At 31.4% G+C, this 26385-nt stretch overlaps 2 protein-coding genes across 3 annotated transcripts in view; both read left to right on the top strand.

Moving 5' to 3' along the window:
• LOC149488494 (lachesin-like) overlaps positions 1 to 26385 on the top strand; it is a 110891-nt gene that overhangs the window by 64764 nt on the left and 19742 nt on the right. For both annotated transcript variants that reach the window (XM_089695672.1, XM_089695671.1), the window contains exons 2-4: positions 20681 to 20763; positions 22419 to 22540; positions 25220 to 25405. In XM_089695672.1, coding sequence (XP_089551798.1) covers positions 20685 to 20763; positions 22419 to 22540; positions 25220 to 25405 — 387 coding nt within the window. In that variant the 5' untranslated portion in view covers positions 20681 to 20684. The remainder of the gene's footprint in view (positions 1 to 20680; positions 20764 to 22418; positions 22541 to 25219; positions 25406 to 26385) is intronic.
• LOC149488495 (uncharacterized) lies at positions 9564 to 10629 on the top strand. Its single transcript, XM_089695616.1, has one exon. The coding sequence runs from the start codon at positions 9762 to 9764 to the stop codon at positions 10524 to 10526; it is 765 nt and encodes a 254-aa protein (XP_089551742.1). The 5' UTR covers positions 9564 to 9761; the 3' UTR covers positions 10527 to 10629.

The raw sequence follows: 26385 nt of genomic DNA, 5'->3' as shown, positions 1-26385 counted from the left end.
CTTTTAATTGCATTTAGTAGTTTGCTTGGTAATTGTTTATTAGTTTAGTAAATTGCTTGGTAATTGTTTATTTAAACCCGTCTTAAAGAGGAGTATCTATAAAATATTACATACCTGTATACAGGTTCAATGACTTCTAAAAATTCTAGAATAACTGTAAGTCCATTTCATTCTCAAAAAATAATCAATTCATCGAACGACACTATACATATAATAATTCGCTGAAATTTAACACCAGAAAATAATCCTTAATCCATGTTATTATAACCGACAAAAGATTTATTATATTCGAACGCTATCATATGAAAAAGCAATACGATTGTGCGGTGTGGCGTACGGATCCGTTTGAAGCGATGCGACTCGGAAAGGAAAATTCAAATAAACGCCGACAAGATGCGAAGGAAACGGATTTAGATTTGTTTAACCGGAATGCGAACAAAAATTGTTTAATATCCTTCGACGTCTGACTGTGCGACGCCCGAGGCTGCTCTAATTGGAACAAACTTGCTTTTTTAATAAAACCTCGCCAAATATAGCGTTGTTTAGACGAGCGAAACAGCAATATCAAGTATAAGTACACTTGAATTAATAAGTTTAACGTAATTATGTTTTAGTATAACAGCCACTCAGTGTGAAATTTAAGTTAAAAGTTATTCAAATAATCTTTCGGGGTTTTAAGCTCAATCTTAAACTTTGTAGCGGAAATTTATGTGCTTGCTTTAAAATACCTGGCGAATTAATGGTAATCTTATATGACAATAAATTGGTTTCCTAGTTTAACGTTATTGAACTACGTCTACTTCAATAATGTATCAAACAAAATGAAATGGAATTGGAAGCGATAAAGTAACATCGAAAGCCGATTTACGTTCAACAGCAACTTGTGAATGTATTAAAAGCCTCAGAGCTAGCCGATTGTAATGGGAATTTAGAATTGCTAGGTAACAAAGAAGATAATAGTTGTTCTACTATGTAAGAACGAGAGGAGAAATTATACATTTTGGTTGAGGGACGATGGTATTATTCCGATTGAACTGATGTTTAAAGGTATCCTAAAATAGCATTAATTTTTAACACAATAAGTACAAGTTTAATAATTCTCTAAAATCTTTCACTGGAAAGACTGTAGAGACTTGGCTGTTTGCATGTTTTAGAATTCAGCAAAAATATAGACATTTAAATATTTCAATTATTTATTCTAGTTTTGTAATCATTAAAAATACATTTATAGGTACTCAAAGACAGACAGTTCAATTTCATTTAGGATATACTGCATGGTTAAATTTAATAAGGAGTCCTTCTAGATTTATGTATAGAGATTTATATTTATTGGTCCGGAAGTTTAGCGGATAGAAATAGTTAATTAAAAAAACATTAAAGCGTCATATCCACCGCCATTTCATTGAAATATATCTTCAATTTAGCATCATAATCTAAACTACGAATAAGAATTGCAGCTTTACTTAAATCTATGAAGTATTGTAACTGAAGGCAATAAAACAAATAAATTACACACATATTTATTAAAGAATCGGAGAGTTAGATGAAATGTTCTAATTTTAGAAATTATTGTATATTGTAAAAGAATCATAATTTTCATAAATAATTATAATTTCTCATTACATACAACATTACAATTGGATCAAGGGTCGAAAGATAAGGTTGCTTTCAAATATAATATTATATTATAATGATTACAAGACTCATGTAACAGTAATTAGTTGTAGGTATCTCACGACGCTGAGTTTTTCGATCTTATTCATTTGTTCAGGAAAAGTTCAAGCTTTTTTCTTTTCTTTCCCTTTTCTTATTTATTTAATTTCACTTAAATAAAAAAAAATATTAGATATATTTGTTATTTTTGGGTTGTTAAATATTTCTTATGAAACTGGTATAACAGTTGATTTATAGATTTTGTTCAGGTTTCCTTGAGACCTTTCAGATGATCTATATTCTATACTATAAAGTGAAAGCTATCTACCTTTCAGAAAATCAGTTTACCGAAAGGTAACAAACAACACAGAAAAGGGTACTTGCGAATTTACAACATTAGAATTGATTTTATGGGCTGAATATTGAGAAGGGTTTTCTTGACAAATTTGTTCTCATTTTTATGTTATGTTTTATTAGAAAATTTTAGCAGTTTAAAGTTACAAATGTGTTGTTTATTAATAACTAGCGGTCCGCCCCGGCTTCGCCCGTGGTATAATATTTTTGTTTTCTCTACATAGGAACCATCCTCGTACTTCAAGGAATCTAATAAAAAAGAATTATCAAAATCGGTCCACCCGTTCAAGCGTGTTTCCCTGACAACGCAAAACGGTTTTCATTTTTTATATATTATATAGAATATAGATAATATAGGTTTTAACTTTTACATTAATGAAACTGCTTTTCGAACTGGCGGGATATGGTGCCTAAGTCTTATTTATGACGATTCAATCGTACATCTAGAATAATGTACTTTGACTTAATAAATGTTTAAGTCGCAAATAATTTTTTCCACAAGTACCCTATTGTACGTCATATTTTTTCTGTTGTATAATTTACTTGCCATCTTAATGTATTTTTCAATGTAATTTCATAATGTTAATGTAATTTTCAAATGTAATGCAGCAAAATTTATATTTATCTGTCTAGTATTTGTTTGGCGTCTAGAATGCATGTGCACCACGATCAAATCGTGTCGATTTATGTGGTGTTTCTTCTGTATGCTTAATGTATGTTTATTTTTTTCTATCAATAAATGGTTTAAAAAAAAAAAGTTTAAAAAATATATGAAATAATGTTACATATTACCATATTATACCAATGTCTGAGCCCACATCAGGTACTCAGACATAGAGAGTACAATGGTCCTTATTGCATAAACCATGTTATAGGCACTCGTTAGACAATAATAACTATACTGCTATGAGCCCTTTGTCAGAGAGTCTTATTACTTGGTCATTGTTACAAACCAATACAGAGCCCTTTGTTAAGATGATCTATCATTACATCATTGTCATTATATCCGAACTATTGTCTTAAATTATATAAAATACTAGCGGTCCGCCCCGGCTTCGCCCGTGGTACATAATATGTACGTTTTCTCTACATAAGAACCATCCTCGTACTTCAAGGAATATAATAAAAGAAGAATTATCGAAATCGGTTCAGCCGTTGTCGAGTTATGCGCTTACCAACACATTTTGCGATTCATTTTTATATATAAGATTTGTTGCTATAGGTGAAAGTGTAAAATATATGAAAAGTTATGGAATAAAATGAAAGGTTCTGTGATATTAAGAAATTAAAGATGTTTTAACGGATTTTAAACGCGATTTATTCAATATTTTATTTTCCCGACGTTTCAAACACTTTACAGCGAGCGTGGTCATGGGTGACCCGTGTAATTTCTAAATATATAATAATACTCGCGTAAAATCAAACACTAGAAAATACCTACTAGGTTTTATGAAAATTCGTATTTAATTATACACACTTTATTATTTTTCTTTTATATAATGTTACCTCTAGATTCTTTTAATTCTTCAATTTATTAACTTCAAATATACTTACTTATTGAGATAGAAAACCATACATTTTAAGCACTCCAGACTAAAATAATAACAACATGTTCTACAATATCATCAATTCTCTACTAAAATATCTGATTTCCAGCTTGTAAAACGATGTTATATTCGCAACGAACAATACCCAAGGAAACTGATATTTTGGTTATATTTTGGTACAGTGGGGTGTTGAACAAAATACGACTAGGTAACTCGTTCATTAAAATGATGTGTTATTGAAATGTTATATTTTTTAGAATTTTAGCGTCAATTTATAACAATTTGTTTTCTTATTTATGTTGTACTATAAATAAACTTTTATAATTGTAACAAAATAAATAACGCTGAGAATTTGGTGAAAAAAAATATAAATGCAAAGAAACATCTTTTTCAAAATGAAAATAATAACTTACTTTGTTTTAAGTTTACAGATACATTTTTTATAACATGCTAGGTTGAGATGTTTACAAAGATTCCGATGGAAGGAAAGTGTAAAGGAATGCTTCAACGTCCTTTGAGTTAAGTATAAAGACCTTACTCCAATTAAGTTGCCACTTAAAGCACAAGTTACTTGAGTACAGAAAAACGACAGTAGCCTGTTATACTCTCTTTAGGATTTTGAGTGCATTAATCAAGAGCGAAAAGATATTGTTATCGTTTAAATAAAAAGTTGTTTATTTTGCGCTTAGTTATTTTGTTCTTATATATATCGTACAGTATTTTTATTGAGTTCTCTTAGTCTTTTTTAATGTGCTAGTCTTTTATACACTGATGATATAATATGTATATGTTATAGGAATATCTATTAATGTGATTTAGATAAAAATATTAGAATAAATTATTGTCCAATATATACTAATATTATAAAGCTGAAGAGTTGGTTTGTTTGTTTGAACGCGCTTATCTCAAGAATTACTGGTCCGATTTGAAAAATTTTTTCGGTATTAGATAGCCCATTTATCGAAGAAGGCTATAAGGCTATATATCTTCACGCTAAGACCAACAGGAGCGGTGAATATCTTATAGTGAAACCGCAGGGAAAAGCTAGTGAAATGTAAATTTTCTCAAACAAGTCTTCCTATGCCATTTTATAGCACGAGAAAAAACATCAAATGTCCAAATCTAATTACATATAGAAAGCAGTAACATTTGGCACAAGAAAAAAATTATTTAACTCTTTAAAATTCATTTGAAATGAGACAAAAGTACGCTTATCTACAACCGTCCACACGTTAAGGGCATGTCAGTTCTTATCCAACCAACACATTAGCGTCTGACAGTTCATTCATCTTGTTTGTTATTCCCTTAATTAAAGCCTACCCGCTGAGGTGTTGTAATTTTCTTGTTGATTTGCTCCTTGCCACATATTGGATTACGTTTTGGATAATAGAAAAAAATACTTGAGGTTTACTCGTGATTGAAACGTAAATAGGTTTGCAACTAAAAACTAGCAATCAGATTTTTTTTCGTAATTAATAATTTAAAGAACTTGCAATCAGATTTTATTTTAACATAATATGTATTATGCAATTAAATAACTATTTATATATTACATTAACATATCTTATAGTTATAACAGCTCAAACATTTATGAAGTAGAATAAATACTGGCACTTATGATTTAGAAATATTAAAAGTCGGTTGCCCGATATAATTAGGTACCTACTCCTTTAGTTACCTTTTGGTCATTTAAACATACATGTAGGCTAATAGAATATACCCACAATTTAAAAAATACGTATTTACCTAATAAATTAGAGAATAAGATTATTGAATGTTATATACGCAGTGTCCTTCATCTTATACTACAAAGGACAATTATATAACAGTTTAAACTTAGTTGATTTGAATCAACAAATCTAAAAATATTAATCTGAAATAAATAAATCATAAAATTTTCTTCTATAAAGTGTATTAAGCTCTACTTATAAAATTCGCGTTAAAATTAGCTTAATGAGATCCATTTAGAGGCTAATTTATGAAATAAGTAAAAAATGATGTTAAGTTTATTTCAATAAAATTATAACTTTAAGCGACTGAGAAGTGATGTATGTAATAATTTATATATTGAATTATTTATTGAGTCTGTACCTACTTACATTAGATTTCTAAATATTCAAATTTGTTTCTAAACATATTTTGTATGCCTGATTAGGCGTAAATGATTTTTTTATTAGCTGAATTATATTTGTGAGAAAAAATTTAAGCTCAACCTATGCTTGAGTTTACCTCTTTTATAGTTCAGATTTTTTAAAGAAATACACAATTCACTTTACTTCTTTTGATTTAGAGTATTATAAATTGAATAAAAGCTTCGTCGCCTTAACGTTCACAGCAAACACTGCTCGTGTTTAAAATACGAGGTAAATAAAAACATTTATGATTTATACCTAAAATAAAGTTGTTGATAAATGCTACCATTTTCTTTTCTATAATTAGTGTCAATTTAATTTACATGTCTGACTCTAAATGTACGACTAAAAAAAATAACCCATGGATAAACATTAAACGAACTATACTTCAGTTGCAAATGACCCTTATAATATGTCTTATTCCCCAAAACGTTAAAGCAATTTTACACCTCATTGTATTCATTTATGAGGTACTTAGCAGACAGGTGTACCTATACTTGGACTCAATCGAAATCCAAAGGAACATTTTCAAATCAAAGTGTCCTACAATTTGCAACGCAAATGATCATTAATTATGGGAATCCCAGCCGCAGTCTAAACCTCACATTAAATACTAATTACATTCGGACAATTGCATATTTGATTATTCGAGAAACAAGGGAAATGGAAGCATTCAATCGATTCGTCGATATTTGCCCGAACGTCTATTTTCATTACATAATTAAATTATCCATAAGCATGAAAGAACCGATCGGAATTTATATGTATATTTAAATACACCCTTAATTATCTTTCGTCATGACTCTTTGTGATTCCAAATAGGCAAATAATACCAATTTTAGTTAAAAGCAGTATTAATTAACCATTTCACTGCGAGCTTGAACGGGACTATATTTAACTCTGACATATTATATCATGTTAACATGCTACCTCCAAATTAAAATGCAAGTTATTTTTTACTTTATACTCTTTAAATTCCGTGTAATACTTCATTTTATGTGGATATTTTTTAATATCTGATTTAAATAGATGACATTTGAATCATTACTGCCCACTGGACGCACGAACCATGACCATTCATGTAGTGCGTATGAAACGAAAAATTATGAAATGTATTCAGTGGTATTTCAACTTATTTCTACAATGATTATTACATCAATTTACGCAATTCATTTTTACATATAGAAGGTATAGTGTCATATATATCTTGATAGCAATATGTTGTGGCAATGTAGTATACGAGTATTCGTGAGATGAAATGGAAAGGAAACAAATATTTATCATTAATGTTAGACTGTTGGTGACATATGGAAAATTGTAGCTGTGAAAAATGATGCGGGTTGACATCGTGTCAACAGATGGACGAAAGATGTGGTAGACCCAGGAGAACTGTTTCTGGTTATTTTTTGTATCGTAGATAAAGAAAACTATTAGAGAGCTATTTATTCCTTATTCTACTTTGGTAGCTATTTCGGGCTTGTTTGAAATAATGTATTATTGCATATAGATATACTTATTTATAGAAGAAATTCAAAATGATAAATAATCAAATTAATTAACATAAGTTTGTCAATCTAAATCTTTTATTGGATGGGCTTAGTTTGTGTAGTGTTGCGACATTGAGTAAAGTTTCAATCGACATTAGGATTTTTTTTTGGTGCTTAGATGTGTGTTAAGAATGATAATATTGTGTGTGCACAAAAACTTATAAGTATTATTAAATGTTTACCATTGCATAGTTTATTTTTCTTCATATAAATGTATTTTATAATATTAATTAATGTTTTTTGTTTAAAGCTTAGTTACTCAAAAAATTGCAGATTTAACGAAACTTGAGTAGTATTCCATGGAATAAACCCTAATAAAACGCATAAATATTTCCAAAATAATTCCCCATCAATTACTCGCTTAATTCTGTCAAAGCGTTTTAAAGAAAAGTTTTTGAATATGGTAAAAGAGAAACACTGAAAGTGTCCCCGCTCAATTTATTTAACAATTTATGGCAGCTACAGAATCTGACTCGAAGCGGATTTATTAAGGTTAGCTTTGTAACAATTTATTGGGCTTCGTAGCGAAGAAGCAGCAGACCTGTCTGTAGAACAAAATTTAATAGTCTCGTTAGCAATGCTTTGTTCTTTATCAATTGTTTTGAAACAATTAATTGTTGAATATTCTATTAAGTTTAATAATGTAAAGCTTTGCTATTTCCAAACCGACTCCGATGACCTTTGTAGGATTAAAAACTACAAAAGAGCTTGGTAAATTTGAATTATAATGAATAATTTTGCATATAGATATCTATAACTATGTATTAATAGAATAAATCTGAAATTAGAAAGAATCAAATTAATTAACGTAATTTTATTAACCTAATAATTATTATTATACCTCAAAATAAAACTTCACGAAACGCAAATACGTAAGTACTTGTTTACGATTCTTCATTTAGATAAAGTAAACAATTTAATTATAATTTGAGTCGACACCAAATTCTTTTTGTGAATTGGTTTTATAGAGCCGTGTTCGTCTCGACGGTAGAGGGCGGCACATTCGTGCAATATGACCATTTTACTACCGCAGAACGTAGTAAAATTATTTTTCAGTTCGTAGTAGGTAACAGAAACTAGCTTGGAGCGCATAAAAGACTAGTAACAGCACTGCATGTTATAGAGCGGCTTTCAGGAAGGGGTTTTTACAATTCTGTGTGATGCTATGCGTCTTGCGAACACCCTACGTAAGACTTATTGAAAACTGCATCTTTTCTTTCAAAAGAACCAAGGGTATTTACCCTCAGGTTATCCAAATTTTGTACCATGATTGTTTGTATTTTATTCAGTATTTTATTCAGTTAACAGAGAAGAGTAAGTTTAACTACACTGTTACTAACAATACTATAAAAAAGAAAAACATATCTGTTACAATAATAGATATGCAACCACTTACCTAAGTTTTTCATTGTCTGGTACATGACATATAAATAGGTTATAATACATTCATTATTTGGCTAGACAATAAATTAAAAAGCCATACATTACAATTTAAAAGTTTACCTAACCTAAAAATCCACACATTTAAACGCTGCGATACAATATTGTGGTTAACGTGTTTAATTGCAAAAATTAACTTTAATTTAATTGAATGATCTTCGAAATTTGACGTAATTAAATTTGGCCAATCCCATAACATAAATACTTAATGCATAAATTAACATACACAAGTGATATACGATAATCGCGTTTGCGGATCAGGGATAGATAATTTACATTGATCCCACTTTGTTAGTGTGCCATCAATATAGATAGGGCTGCAATTAGTTCCAGGGCTGCCCCCAAACATATATTTATTCCTTAATGACAGGAGTTTGTTTAATATAAGCAATTTAAAAAATATTAATAACGCGTGTCGTGATTCTAAGATTGGGGTTGATTTATAAATAGTAATATTATCTTGTATTTTATCAGCTAATATGTATATTCAAGTGGAAAATTTCTACTGTTCTGGGTTGTTATAAATAAAACAGATATTTTCACATACATGTTACGTGGGTTAAAACGAAAATATTTATTTCAAACGGTCGATCCCTTTCTTCTATTGTACCAAAATAATGTGTCAAATTAGGGTACATTTTTGGGTTTCTTTTTGTATTGTAATGTCAAAGCTTTGCCACAATAATAATTCATTCAAGTTTTAGCAGAGGCGCTTAAAAAACCAAGGAATTTCTAACAAACTCATGAATGCCCATAAACTCCCTTAAACCGACGGTAACCTATAATCCTTTCTAAGCCGACGGCCTACCTTTTAACTATCTCCCTACCAAAATCCACGTTTATAGGTCAAGTACTATTCAAGATTTAGCGAACTTCAGTAAGCTTTTTTTTTTCGCGGGTAGGCGCACAAAAGAAAATAACGTATTTTTGCTGTCTCTGATATTCTAAATTCAATTTTTATTTATTTTTAAAGTTTACTTTATATTTTTATGTGCTAGTTTAAAGCCTTTACCTGCCAGTGTCCTCTCCATATATTTATTTCACCTCTCTATCACTTAAAATTCACCATCACTTGATTTCACTTCACTATGGACTCTGTTCAACACTCCATGATGGAAATGACTGCTACATTTAATAAGAAGATGGCTGAGTTTCAACGGGATCTGCAGAATATTAGCAGCAATAATTCACAACCTGCCTCTAATAGCCCAACATCCAAATTAGCTGCTGAATTCAACGCATTCCAGTCTTTTGTGCTATCGTCCCTCAAGACCTTACAAACTCAAATTACATTTTTATCTAATCAGTACAATAAATTGGAGATGCGGAGTCGTAGAAAAATACTATTGATCCACGGTGTGCCTGAAGATAGCAAGGAGTTTCCTTCCAAACTGGCTATTAAAATCTTGACGGATCATCTAAAGAATCTTGACTTGACAGAGGATGCTATTTCACGGTGTCATCGCTTAGGTGTTTCAAAGAAAGACAAGCCAAGACCCATAGTCATCAAATTCAAAGATGCTGTTATGAGAAATAGCATTTGGTATGCTAAAACTGATTTAAAAGGCAGCGGTTTCACTTTATCCGAGTTCCTAACCAAAGATAGGCATGATGTTTTTGTGGCAGCAAGGGCTCGCTTTGGTATAACTAACTGCTGGACCAAAGAAGGATTCATCTTTGTACAACGTGCTGACGGTGCTAAGCATAGGATCTCTGTGATGGCTGATCTGGATAACATTCCTTCCAACCATGCAAGTTCGTCCCCAGGTGCGACTGGATCCACTTCCAACACTCATAAGGGGCCCAAATTGGTGCAGAATGTTAGACCGAAGAGACCTGGCCGTGCTAAGTAATCGCTGTACCTAATTTTTATGTGCTTTTTTTTTAACTTCAATCTTAATTTTCCTTGTAGTATCATATTTATACAATATATTTATAATGTATTTGTGTTTTCTCTTCCGTGGCTAATCTCTAAATTGTTTTATGATGCAACTAAATAGCTAGTCTACTTTGAGTAATAATTTGTAGGTAGTACTCGATTATTTTTATTCTATCACGTAGGTACTTATTTTGATAACACTGTTTTTGACATAATATTATGACAAGTGATAAGAATGTCAAATGTCAACGCAATGTCTTTGTGAATTATTGTTGTTTGTAATTTTATAGTTTTGGATACTTGTCTTTTGGTTTAAAATAATCTTGTAGTAAATTTTTAAGTGTCTCATGTTTTACGATACTGGTGGTAATGGAGTGTTTACTGGTTACGCTTATTTTATTTTTTATTTGTTAAATATTTATGTATTTTTATTATTTTATTTATTTATTTGTAGTATTTTTATATATTATTTATTTATATTTTATTTAGAGATGTCTTTAGACATCAGCATTTCTAGCGACACATTTGTTTCAGTTTCGTCGATCGAAGAGCAATCAGGTGAAGACAGCTTTCACAGTACATCATCTCCTTTAAATGTCCCCTCCCTTTTCGACAATGGTCTTAAGAACTTTAACGTTGTTCACATCAATGCTCAAAGTATCCCGGCTCACTTTCCCGAACTATTAGCTTCTTTTGATTGTAATTCTCTTCATGCCATTTTAATTTCGGAATCCTGGCTAAAACCTTGCTTACCTTCTTTATCTTATAGTCTCCCAGGGTTCCAATTAATTCGCAATGACCGCATTGGTAGGACCGGGGGTGGAGTAGCTATCTATTTACGTTCGCATATTCCTTTTTCCATAATTAGTAGCTCTCCTCAACCTCCACCTGCTGATGCGGCTGAGCACCTTTTACTTGAGGTATCCTTATCCAACACGAAAATTCTTCTTGGTGTTTTCTACTCTCCCAATTTAACCGTTAATTACTTTTCGTCTTTTGACCACCTCCTAGATATTCATACCCCTGCCTATAAACATATAATATTTATGGGCGACTTCAACACCTGCCTTCTCAAGGATGATCTACGTAGCAAAAAGTTAATGTCCATCGTTGATTCCTTTAACCTAAAAATCCTTCCTCTTAGCGCTACCCATTCCCTTCCAAACTGTACTCCTTCTCTTCTTGACCTTATCATAGTTTCCTCTCCTGAACTTGTCGCTAAGCATGGTCAGTGCTCAGCTGATTTGTTCTCCTTCCACGATTTAATCTTCCTTTCCTATAAATTAAAGCCTCCTAAATCTAAGCCTAGAATTATTATGCAGCGCAATTTTGGTAAAATCGATGTAGATCGTCTTTGTGAAGATGCCGCTGATACCGACTGGTCAGCCATTTACTCTGCTGGTTCCATTGACGAGAAGGTTGCGTTATTTAACTCTTTACTTCTGAACCTATTTGACAAGCATGCTCCCTTGCGCCCAGTCAAGTTGAAGCATTTGCCCGCGCCTTGGATGACGGCTGAACTGAAATCACTTTTGAAAAAGAAGGCCCGTGCGAAAACAAAATTAAAGATGCACGATTCTGATGTTAACCGGGAAAAGTATCAGAGTATTCGAAATCGCTGCAATACATTATGTAGGGATGCGCAACGACGTCACATTTCTACATCGGTCGAAAACGGCGACCCAAGCAAAACGTGGAAATTTCTCAAATCCCTCGGTATTGGAAAGGCCGCGCAAAATTCCATTCCAGACACAGTTACTATTGATGAACTAAATTCTCACTTTTCTAATCCTCTCTTGGATTTTAACACAAATTCTAAAGCGCGCACCTTAAGTTTTCTTAATTCATTATCTTCTTCTGGCCATCCTCCGTTTATTTTAAGTCAATTTTCCGATTGTGGTGTTAAGAAGAGCATATTGTCTATAACTTCGAAGGCTGTTGGTAGTGATTGCATTGGTCGGAGCATGATTATTCCTATTTTACCTATCGTTAATCCTGTCATCACACACATCCTTAACTTTTCTATTTCCTCGAGTACATTTCCTGTTATCTGGAAAGATGCTCATATCTTGCCTCTCCCTAAAACCATGAATCCTGTCTCTGCTTCTGACTTCCGCCCCATTGCTATTCTTCCTTTCCTGTCGAAAGTGTTAGAACGGCTGGTGCAGGAGCAGTTAAGTCGCTTCCTTAATTCCCATAATCTCCTTAACCCCTATCAATCTGGTTTCCGCCCAGGTCATAGCACGACCACTGCACTTATTAAAATCACTGATGACATACGCCTGGGTTTTGACAATAAGCAGTTGACAATCCTTTCATTGCTTGACTTTAGCAATGCTTTTAACACCGTCGACCATGAGGTATTGTTGGCTATGCTACGCTCTATTAACATATCTCCAACGGCTATTGACTGGTTTCAAAGTTACTTGCGGGGACGTCGGCAGCGTGTTCTAGTGGAGAACCTAACCTCTTCCTGGAGCAATGTTCATGCCGGGGTTCCGCAAGGTGGCGTGTTGTCTCCTCTCTTATTCTCAATCTTTATTAACTCCATCTCCAATAACATTTCTTCTCCTTATCATATGTATGCAGACGATTTCCAACTATATTCGCACGTGGCCCTGCCTGAACTTTCTGAAGCGATTTTTCGTACAAACACTGATCTCGCAGCCATCGTTAATTGGAGCAAGGAACATGGTTTAAAGGTAAACCCCTCAAAAACTAAAATAATTATAATTGGAAGCAAGCCGCTTATGAGCAAAGTTAATTGGGATTGTTTGCCGGATGTAGTGGTCGATGGTACTCGCATCCCTATCTGCAAAACTGTTAAAAGTCTTGGATTGCACCTCGACCAGCACTTATCCTGGTCGGAACACATCAAGCAAATTCGAAAAAAAGTGTTTGCTACTGCATCCTGTTTGCGCCGCTTACGAAACTTTCTACCGATTTCCACCAAAATTGCGTTAGCCCAATCCCTTCTACTTCCTTTCCTTGACTATGCCGATTCCTCATTTCCCGATCTTTTTGAGTATCAGTTAGACATCCTTGAGAGGGTGCAAAATTTCTGCATCAGATTTATTTTTGGCTTACGTAAATTTGATCATGTCACCGAATTTCGTAAAAAACTTAATTGGCTTCCCATCCGTCGTCGCCGGGATGCCCACATACTTAACCTTCTGTACTGTGTTCTGTTTGACCCTAAAACGCCAGGCTATCTTAAAACTCAATTTAATTACCTTAGTTCAAATAATTCACTCTCTCTTCGCTCTTCTAATCTTCTGCTTCTTTCTGTACCGGTTCGCCGCACTAATTTCTATGGATCTTCATTCACTGCTCGCGCTATTCAACTTTGGAACGCTCTGCCTGAATCCATTAGGCGGGCGCAAAATGTTAAAAGTTTTAAAGCTCTTGTCAAAAATCATTTCTTATCTCTATAATGTGTTGCTTATATTTATTTTAGATTATATTATAGTGTTTATTTTTTCGTATTGTATGTAGTGTATTTAGTAGGTTATGTATTATTATGTGTATGTATATTTATAAAATATGTAAGTAGTTTATTATATTTACGTAAGTATATTAATTTATATACTTATTTTATTTTTATTGTTATTATTGTATATATTGTTTTTATTAATTATATTTTAATGCTTAATTTATTAATTGAATTTGCGCCAAGTCGCGTTCTAGCATACATTCCTTACCAATCAGGGTTGCCTGGAAGAGATTGCTTTTAAGCAATAAGGCCGCCTTTTAGTACGTATGTGCCGTGTGTTTTCATTGTACCTTAATTGTAATTATAGAATAGCTTATTTATGTTTGGTATATTATGTACAATAAAGAATAAATAAATAAATAAATAAATAAGTAGCTTGTATTGCATAAAATATTACATGTACTAAATACTAATCCGTGCAATAAAACAATGGTGAAAATGCTCTAAATTTATTTAAAAAAATCGTGGTAATTTATTTTGAAAATGCTCCATGGCTAAAAATTACGTATTTATAAGAAAAATAGAAAAGATACATCTTATAATATTTCGGTCATGTTATACGTCAGCCAATTGTAAAAAACTGAGGTAAAAAATCATAATAAATTATACTTACGCTACCCTTAATATTACTCATACTGACACAATAAGCGCATGAAAAACTTACAAAAAACTAATAGTCCGGGATACATCGCCCATTTTTGCAAGTGATTACTATCAAGCTAATTTTTCGTGAGTAGCTTTATTTTGATGAGATGCCCAATAATTTCATGTACAAAACTCTCGATTGTGGTAGCTACCAGAGGAAACAAGGATAAAATATTTTGATTTGATGGTTCTCAAATATTAATTACTAACTGAATGTTTTTTTTTTGTTTAATCTCAAGATAATTATCTAAATTATTCGAAAAAATATTTGTCCTACAAAATCTATGGTTTGATCAAAGAGTCCCCCTTTCCAATTTGTATCGATGACGAAGTCATCATAAATGATTACTAACCAGCTGATTTTTTTATTTTCACTTATTTAATACTTATATAATTCAACAGACATATTGTCCTACAAATTGCGTAGGTAATAAATATTTGAGAACCGTCAAATCAAAAATTTTTATCCTTGTTACCTCTGTAAGCTACCACAATCGAGAGTTTCGTACATGAAATTATTGGGCATCTCATCAAAATAAAGCTACTCACGAAAAATTAGCTTGATAGTAATCACTTGCAAAAATGGGCGATGTATCCCGGACTATAACTGTTTTTGCGATAGTGGAGCAAAGAAGGTCTTTATCTAGAAGTTTTATCTTGATATAAAGTATGGCATGATATATGTATCTATATCACAGCAATTTTTCTGCACTACCTTTACGAATAGCGTTATTTAAGTTACTTTAATCTACCACTAGTTTCCACTTGCTTATAAATAGGTATAGGTCAATATAATTAAACTTGTAGTGATAGTTTTGTGTCTATTAATCCGATAAAAAAGAGACAAAAAAAACATCTATAATGAAATATCAAATATGAATACTGTAATTTAAATCCTTAAATAACATTATTAAATCTTGGAGTGATGAGATATTTAAATATCATTTTCAATTAATCTCTGTGAAGAACAATAATTACGCTGATTTGAAAATAAGATATTCAAATTCATCATATAAATTTTACTTCAATTCCAAATACATTTCGTGCTTCATTTCTAAATTGATTTCATTAAAATGCTTTGTTATTCTAAATAACAAATGTCTATTAAGGAATATTGTCATGTTTTATTAATCCTAAACCATTAAGATGAAGCAATTATAGGCAAAACGAGACAGTTATTTCGGCTCGGGCCGCAACCCGTCTTAATTATTCTGCAATAATCAGCAAACCCCAAAGCGCAGATTCAAGTTACTTCCAATAAGTTGCGAATTTAAATTGCTATAGAATCAATTCAGAGGCTTCCAATGTGCTTATACATTTGTTTCGAGGGTCGGTATCATCCCCTTTGTTTGACATTTGATTTTTGATTTTATTTCCAACTTCAGAATAACACCCCATTGAAACGAATTTCCCCAGATGTGTTTGTGTTTATTTATAAATTATTCCTCTTTCCTTAGCGTTATAAATATTGGTTTAGGCAACATAAATTTTTATAACGAATTAACTTACAGTAGTTGACCTGAATACTGTAAGCATAATGTTTTTTATTTATAAAGAGGTTAATATTTGTAAGTTTATTAATATTCAAATCTAACGAAGTTTAGATGTTTAAAATTAAAAGCTTCTTAAAATTCGTCACATGCATTTTTACCCGTAAAATAATTAACAAGCATTTATTCGTCGCGCTTTATCATAATTTTATCAAACATCTAAAATTGTACGAGTACATTTTCTGAATTAATATTTGCTACACATTTACATGTTCAAATAAAAAGGAACCACAGCGTATGAATGAAACAAAAGGTTCACGCCTAATTAACTCTTGCGAAGTGGCGCGAAACTTTTAACGAATTCCAGTTATAGTATATATTGAATTTGCTAAAAACTTATAAAAAATTAAGCTAAAAATTATACGTAATACATATAAGTTTTAAACAAGCCTGAGTGGTCTTAAGTATTGTTATAAGTAACTTGATTCGACTTTTAAAGCTTCTATCATCGCGTGACTGAACTCGAAAAACTCATGAAGAACATTTGAAGATCAAAGAATACGGTTTTCGCATATTAAGCTTTTATTGTTTTTAATTAATATGGATCTTGCATAATTCTGATTCACATGAAGTGATTTACTTCGGCAATTGAGTGTTTTATTCTGTAAATTTCGTATGTAATGAATCTTAGCTTTCTCAAGCAATTGACTATGGGTATAAAATATATTTAAACGAGTCATGTAACACGACGTTGATGGTAAACAATAAATGTCGAGAAAATTCCACATTAGCTTGCATAAATTGCCGGATTTAATAAAAATAGGACGGATGAAAATAAAGGGAAAGGGATTGGATTGAAATCGAATTTTAGGATAGGATGAGTAAGGTACCTACAGGATCTTACCTATCTCGATTAATATTGAAACTCGATAATGTATAACTGGTTATATACCACGAGGTCGTGCTAACAACTCGAATGTAAACATCTACAAATTCATGCTGATATTGGACTTAATTTATTTATGAATTATGTAGTTCCAGTACCTCCCGAGCAATACCGTGGGCCAGGGCTAGTCTCAAAACTTTTATAATAAATCGTATTAAAATGTAGTAGGTAATTAGTTACGTTACGTGTATAGTTACGTTAGGTACTCAGAAAATAATACTATAAAATATAAATAAATTTTTAATCCAATTCGCTAATGATCATAGACGGTTTAGGTTACAATGAGAAAAAAGTAATTGGATTTCTAAGAAAATTATCGATTTGAACATCATTTATGTTTGGATTTTCTCTTAATATTAATAAAATTAAGAGTTTTGTATGAATTTTATTTATTCAGAAAGAGTATCAAGCAAACTTGAGCATGAAAAGGGTTTTGTAACTTATCGCTACAAGACTGGAATATTAATTATTTAAATCCACGGATCACGCGCCATTATCTTATAAAATTAGCAATAAAAAAATATTAATTATTTTAGGCAACTATATCTGTACATAAATTATGTTTTTCATACAAAAAATGTGTCCCTTTCAGTATTTCAATGGCTTAAACTTAACCGATCATTTTCTTCTTTATTACCTTATTTAGACTTTCAAAAGAGCCATGACTTGACATAATGAGGGTTTTATTTAAATTTAAATACGCCCAAAATGTAAATTAAAGGAGAATGGGCATTTTACTATGGAAGTTGGGCCTGAACCCTTGAGTTGGACCAATACACATGAGATATTGTTTTTATAATAGATCATAACACATACATAACGGGAAAAATATATATAAAAAAATAATCAACTGGGTTTTTGTACAGTCACATCAAGTTTTATTTCTTTGTGTATAATATTTTTTGCAATAAATAACTGTTATAAGACAATGACAATATCTTTATGTTACTCCAATTCACTTTCACTTACAAATACGTACTAATCTTAAGCCTTCTAATAAGCGAAATACACTAATACATATTATGTTTTGTAACAGGTACCTATACCGTGTTTATTATAATTTAACGTAGTTAGACGTTTTTTGTGGTTAAACTCAGTCACTCCAGTGACATTTAGATTTATACTTACTTCACTCGAATTAAAAACACCGTTATTGTGCGCAAAATAATAGCCAAATAAATAAAACTTTTTGCCTTGACTGTACAAGAACCCGGTTGATTTATTTTTTTATTTTATTTTTTTCGTAAGGTATGTGTAATGATCTATCACAAAAACAATATTTCGTGTGTATTGGTCTTAGCCCAAGTTTCAGGCCCAATTTGCCCATTCTCCTTTACCGAACTCATTCATGTTTATACTTAATTTAATAACGATATCAAAGTAATTGATTGAAAACACTCTCGTGATTTTTATTGGAAACTCATTGTTGTGTCATTTATACTTTTTGCTAAATATTTTAATATAGACAGATATAACGAAATTATTTTAACGTAAACACTCACATGAATACTTAAGAAAATATCTTTCTACAATTATAAAATTAAACCTACGCTGCAGCTGTTTGCTAATTACGAAGTTTAAACGTAAGAGTTTTTCACAAAACACGTTTAACAACGAATCTTTTTCCTATGTCGCATTGCAAGCAAGAAATACATTATATTATATCGTATAAATGTAATTAGAGATGAAAAATGTTTATTAGCGGCACCATCTGCCAATTACGGTGTGTATATCTACGGGGCATATCTTAATGACACCATGTATCAGATGCATTATCCACCTTAATTGGGAATTAGGTACAGATAATACATAGACTCAATGATTTATAGCATCGACGGTGACATTATGAGATTTTATTATTATCAGTTTTTTATTATTGCTATAATAATATTATTGCATCACGTAGAATTATAATTATTAAGGCAAATTAAATATGTTTAAACTACTTTTATGAACAAGTTAGCAGCAGTTTTGTTTTATTATAAGGATATTAAAATTATAGATATATAGATTAAAATTATAGATATATAGATATATAATATATAGATTTAATATAAGGATATTAAAATACGTAAATTACATTATAAATGTTAAAAGAAGAACTTCTGAGAACTGTTTCATTTAGTCCGGGATACATCGCCCATTTTTGCAAGTGATTACTATCAAGCTAATTTTTCGTGAGTAGCTTTATTTTGATGAGATGCCCAATAATTTCATGTATGAAACTCTCGATTGTGGTAGCTACCAGAGGAAACAAAGATAAAATATTTTGATTTGATGGTTCTCAAATATTAATTACTAACTGAATGTTTTTTTTTTTGTTCAATCTCAAGATAATTATCTAAATTATTCGAAAAAATATTTGTCCTACAAAATCTATGGTTTGATCAAAGAGTCCCCCTTTCCAATGTGTATCGATAACGAAGTCATCATAAATGATTAGTAACCAGCTGATTTTTTTATTTTCACTTATTTAATACTTATATAATTCAACAGACATATTGTCCAACAAATTGCGTAATAAATATTTGAGAACCGTCAAATCAAAAATTTTTATTCTTGTTACCTCTATAAGCTACCACAATCGAGAGTTTCGTTCATGAAATTATTGGGCATCTCATCAAAATAAAGCTACTCACGAAAAATTAGCTTGATAGTAATCACTTGCAAAAATGGGCGATGTATCCCGGACTAATTTGTTATGTCTTTTATGAAAAGAAAAAAAACACTTGAAACTGGTTTTCAGTACCTTAAGTCAAAAATTATACCTATTTATAATAATATATTATGACAGTATATCATTACATATCTTAATATCCTGTATGTTCTTAAATCTAATAGCTCAGTATACACATAATACATGAAAAGTATCTTCATAAAATCTTAAGCATCCTAAACAATATTGTGGCATGTTATGTATCATAGACCTTTTGATAGATTTATTTAGGAAAATTGAATAAAGTGCTTTATGAATTCGTAATTCTAGTCTTGAGAATTGCTTGATGTTGTGATTGTGGGAGACAAGTAACATCGCAAAGGTACAGAATAATAACTAGTAGCAAAGGTAAAACATCCCACGGATGATCAGTGTGAAATTTCTACAATGTGAAATAGTATCTATGTAGTAGTATACTCTTTTCCTTCTATTTACCATTCCCAGTAAATTCTTTTATTCCCAGCGTCATTTATTATATATTATTTAGTTTTAGTTTAAAATTATTATATGTATGTTAGTCTGTAAGGTATTTATTCTATGGGTCTGTACAATTGTTTATTGTCATTGTTATTATTGTCTGCTACCTGAATTAAATATAATAAATAAATAAACAAATAAATAAATAAATAAATTTATTTCCTAATTTGACCTGTGTAAATGTTCATGGGCACTATCATGCGGACCACAAGCTTTCGCATTGAGATATAGCAGCCCTTCTGGCTAACATCGAAAAACACCATACAAAAAAATATAAACGCGAACCACACAAGCTCGGATGACTGCTCTTACATAAGATAAAAGTTATATTTATTAATTATTATTATTTCTATTGTTACAGCCTCATGATCGAGAAACACATGTACTCTCCGTCGACGAAGGCGGCCTGCTGGCTGGCGACATTCCTAAGCGTTTTTGTTACAGGTAACATATTCTTATGGAATATAATAATGTTTGTGTCTCTTGCGTACTTTACTTAAAAACTTTTTTTTTTTTTCATAATTAAAGTTGTCATAAAAGACATTCAGTTATATTTTCTTTATAATTCATTATGATTATGACACTAAATCCTGGATAAGTTTAGGCCGTTTTTCCATTGAAATCCACATAAGTATTCCGGATTCGTTAATCCTCTAAAGTCCTGTAAAATCAGTTTGCTGCTAGTTTTTAATCAGAAAAAGGATATAAGGATTGCAAGAACAAGAGCGGGTGTTTATATTCTTGAACTTTGAAGTGGTAAAATACTTTCAGTCTGGCGTCATTCCTCACATTTAAAATTGCTTTGAATTATTCAGCAAGAAATATGGAATGTTAAATGTATTGTATGGAATGATATTTTATTTAACATTTTGTAATGGCCATAATACTTTGTTAGTAAACAAATAAGTTCGAATTTAAATGATTGTTGAATGATTTTTGGCGCAAATATACGAGAAAAAATATTTACCTATATTCTATATGATAACAAACATTCTTAAAGAACATAATGAGCGTTTAGGTAAATATAATATTTGCGTACAATTAAATCACTTTCCCTAAAAATTTCCTCAACCGCGACTAAGTTTGTGGCGTTTGTTATAGGAATAATCGTTAAACCATGGTCATTATGAAAATGCATAATCCCTTAAAAACTTGAAGTAAATATTCCGCTAATCATTTTACAATTCACGACATCGACAAGTTAAGACTCCGTCTTTTCTAAGGAAAATTGAATATTAATTTGTTGGAAAATCTCTTGGAACTGGATATTTCGGTTCGGCGGGTGCTTTAATAATTCAGGTCATATTGAATAGAAAAGGAAAAACGACGTTATCTGCTCAAACCATTTAGCTCCATTTATATATTTATAATGTGAGATCTTTTTAAGCCTACGTTTTATGATATTGATATGGAAAGTAATATTCAAATATTATATCTCGTAAATGCGAAATTTTCTTTATTTTATAGATATTTCTTGCTAACTGTCGAGTTGGCTAAAACGTTATAGATACCATTTCTTATTTGTTGCAGTAAATTAAGTAAAAATTCGACCTTAAACATTTATTTATTCTATCAGACTTCTTCTAGAATCAACTTTTGGAACATTGTGAATATTATGAGCCAGGATCAACCGTCAAGGAACTACGTTAGTTTTTGGATATCTATGGCGCGGGTCTAACACAGGCTCGAGACGGCACGCCACGGTTGTGCCACGGTTGCGCCGCCTTTCCAAAGTTCTTTCATACAAAATATAGAAGAAGGACGTGGTGCAAAGCAGATTGAAGAGGTGCGCTTATGCCACGCCCGCGCCCGCGCCGCTTGTGTTTGACCCGCGCCTATGAAGGCTCTGGAATAACGAATAACATCTATAACATTTTCATTTTAACGAATATAATAATTATAAAATACAATCACACATCAATTAAACATTTGCGCAAATCGACGTAAAAGTACATTAAATGCATTTTCGGCTTTCCCTTCTACCATCATATTTTTTATTTTTAATAAAAATCTTAATTGAACTTTAAAATAGTACCTAACTAAAGCCAGTATTAGTTTAAAACTGTGTTACAGAGCTAACAAGAACGTTTTTATTTTAGGAGAAATGCCGATCCAAGCAGAGGTGGAGCCGGAATTTTTACAAGCCCTCGAAAACCACACAGTCACACAGGGAAGGGACGTGCACTTCACATGTGTTGTCAATCACCTGTCAAATTATAGGGTGAGTTTATTTCTATATCGTACATTTGATCCACAAACAATATTTATAGACCGGAAAACTTATAATGCTGAAAGCAAGTTGCTCATAATTAAATTCAGTTCACCGATGCAAGGTAGGTTTTCTTTGTAAAAATATGTTGTTAAAATATGTGAATTAATTTATATTGTGTCTTTAATATAAATAATGCCAGTGTTGTCTATAAATTGATTAAGGTCAATGAATGAATAAAATTATAAATTGAACTTTATATTTATAAAACTGTTTAAATATTTACATCCACCCACTATAATCTTCCTACAAACTACCAGATACAAACCCACGCTTTATAAACATTACGGGAAATACTCATTGAAAGAGGATAAGCTTACTCGTAGAACCGGCATCCATAAGTCAACTTGTGTGAATTTCAGAGATACTCGACAAACTTCCAACTGGGACATTTAACTTCTAAAAAATATTCGTATTATTTAGAAACGAATTTTGAATTGTTCCTAATGGACTTCGAGGTGACTTTGAAATCATAATTCTACTTTTAAAAGGTAAAAGGTTGAAGTTTATTTCGTGTCACGTTAATTACGAGCTTTTTCACCGAGACAAGAGTCATAAACTTATTAATGTAGAGTAATTTATCTCTCCGCCATAATAAAACGACCTCGTCGTATTGTCGTTCTACGTCCCGTCGTTGAAAAACTGAAAATAAAATATTTGTTTATTGTCCTTTCAGAATAATGAAAGATAAAGGAAAATTACTTAGAGTTATAACCTAATTTTCATACTTTCTTACTTAATTACGTGCGTTTGAATTAATTTTCCTTATTTCCCCTTTGTTGTGAATTAATATTAATTAAAACGGACAATGGGCATCGCTTCATAAAAATCGGTAACATAAAGCGGAGATTCGTGAGATAAATCAGAACGTGCATGAAAAGTAAGTAGTTATTGAAGCGTACAATTTACATTTACGCTTCGATAAAGATGGGGGTTTTAAACTGCTCAATGCAGGGAAATGCTTTTAATAATTAAATCAAACATCTATACTTATACCGACAGTTGATGCAGAACGAGACTCCCTTAACATTTAAGCGGATCTGGTGTACAAATTGGATAATAATGGAAAATAAACAGCCAGAGCAGCGTAATTACATCTCAGTCGCTGCTAACGTCGTCGGTCATTACGAACTATACTCTATACGGCGCAGTATGGCGGGAGCGTGTTGCCCGCGATATATGATATCGAATTGCATTTTCACATAATAAAACGTATATTTCCTATTTTTGTATTCAGGGATAATATGAATGTATATCAAGAAGTTATTCTCTACTTGATATACATTTATTTTATCCCTGCTGATATATTATTATCAACTCTGAAATATTACAATGGGTTGAAAAGTTATATTTCCAAGGTTTTACATCGGTTATTTATAAATATTTCACAAGAACAGAAAACTAATTAAAACTGAAATAAAAACTATTACTTGGAAAAATCTGAATACTGTGCAATACAAAAAGGAAAAACATTAAAAAATATTTACATCCGCATTTTTATATTCACACATACTGAAATAAATTCCTGGATATATATGAAACACTGAAAAATATAGCTATGCATATTTTAATTTACTCCATGCCCAAATATTATATTTAGGAATGAGCACAAAAAATTGAAAATGTTTATTTCGTTAACTATCATCATAAAGTTTATAAACAAGAACGATTTATTTGATATCTAACCCAATTACCCAACGTTGTAAATTTAATCTGTATACTTCAATTGAAGCCGGCACACAGAAATTATGAAGACTGAGAACGTAACTCGCTATGAGTCATGCCGCAGCTATATCGTAGAAACAATACGTTAATAATAACGTAGCCTGCACGAGTTGCGCTAACTCTCGTCGGAAATAATTCTCACAAACAATGAAATTGTTACTAATTTATTTTCCAACCGCAACAAAGCGGGATGTCACATGAAAAATGCGCGGCAACAGTGCGGATGAGACGCCGTACATTCCTCGAGACAAACAATTTTACTTATAGCATCCTCAGTTTTACCTACATTCGCGGTTACACTGTTTAAGTCACATTAAGTTTCGTCTCCGCCAGTGAACAATACAAACCATTTAAAACTTGAAGAACCGGGGAAATTGCGTGCAATTTATGACATTAATCCTACACATTAAGGGAAAATTCACCCTCGTATGCAATCCCGACTAAATGTTTTGTTTCGTATTATACTTAATCGTTCTCATTTAATTCTTAAATTACACACAGGATCCTTGGCGGTAATAGAACGCGATTTTTCTCTTATGACGTGTGGTCGTTTATCGTTCTAGCCAAGAAAGATATAAAGTTTCTTTATAGTTCATATTTAGGTATACGTAGTTATAACATTTTGTTTTTGGCTTTAAAATGTAGAACGATGAACTATTTTTGTTTTAAATAATTTTAGTTCATAGGAATTATACAATTCTACAACATAACAAAACATACAACGTAACAAAATCAAAGACAAAAAACGAATTTTGTAAGTAGCATGAAAAAGATCGAAAATCGTTGTGCTTAAACTTTTTTAGAAGAATATGTGTGACTTTGCAGTAGAGTGTGAAGTGTGATTGAATGATAAAAATCATTTCAACAAATGATTTATCATAAGTATTTTACATTATTTTCCCACAGGTGGCGTGGATAAAATCCGACTCAAAAGCGATCCTAGCCATCCACACGAACATGGTGGCGCTAAACCCTCGGCTCTCAGTCACTTACAACAACCACAACACGTGGAAACTTCACGTCAGCAATGTGCAAGCTAGTGACTCCGGCACTTACATGTGCCAAGTGAACACTGACCCTATGAAAAGTCAGGTGAGTGACGAACCTAATACTTTTACAGGTATATTTATTTTCCGATAGTAAAACTATTATTTATACTCGATGCAGTTCCATCAAGAGGTAACAATATAAAGTATAAATTATATTACCGATAATGGTATAGGTTGTTATGTGAGGTTTTTCAGTTGTATAGGTGCCTATTGTTTTATTAGATTTTTTGCCTTATTTAGAAACTTTGACGAATGATAAAAATAAACATGGTATTTTTGAAAAATATAGTTTTACTATACCTATACAATTAAACTTAATTAAATGAACGCTATATATTACAAGATCGATTCGTATTTATTATAACTTAATAACGTCGACATGTATACAAACTTTGCACAAGCAATAGTGATGTCATAAATTCCGGAGCACAGCAGAAGGGTATCATAATATTATTGTACATCATAGTAACAGAACAAGACGAAACAATAATATTGTCTTACTAAAATAGAGTATTGTACAAATACTTCCGCCATGAATATTTATTCTATCTTCGTGAAAACCCTTACAGAGTAAATGGGATAAGAAGTTCATAAGTTGTTAGGAAATCAGTTCATAATAAAGGAGTTTCTTTAGATTAATTAACGACAAAAACATTATAAGTTTATCCATACGATGTAATGGTGATTGACGATCTGATTGATTAAATTATAAAAATCAACTTGAAACACACTTCCATGAAATTTTAGCGTTAATTTATTAAACAATTTATTATTTAATGAATGATTCTTCTGCCCAAAGTATCTTGTGGATTAGATAAAATTAATATCAAGGTTTCTTATAACATTTATGTCTTCGTCGATTGTCGTTTCTATAAATAAAAATATATTATTACTTTCAAAATGTTCTCAAAGGAATTAGTTCAACACCCAATTAAAAATAATAGGATCGTAAAAGATTGTATATACGCCCATTACATTGTGTACCTACGAGCATTTGATATATTTGGTATAATTATAGAATGG

The sequence above is a fragment of the Colias philodice genome, chromosome 5 (assembly GCF_061535455.1).
Source record: "Colias philodice isolate Cphi_HAF_F1 chromosome 5, ilColPhil1 Martin Lab GWU primary, whole genome shotgun sequence".
Lineage (NCBI taxonomy): Eukaryota > Metazoa > Arthropoda > Insecta > Lepidoptera > Pieridae > Colias > Colias philodice.
The sequence above is the reverse complement of the archived record's forward strand: the minus strand, read 5'-3'. Positions and strand labels throughout refer to the sequence as shown.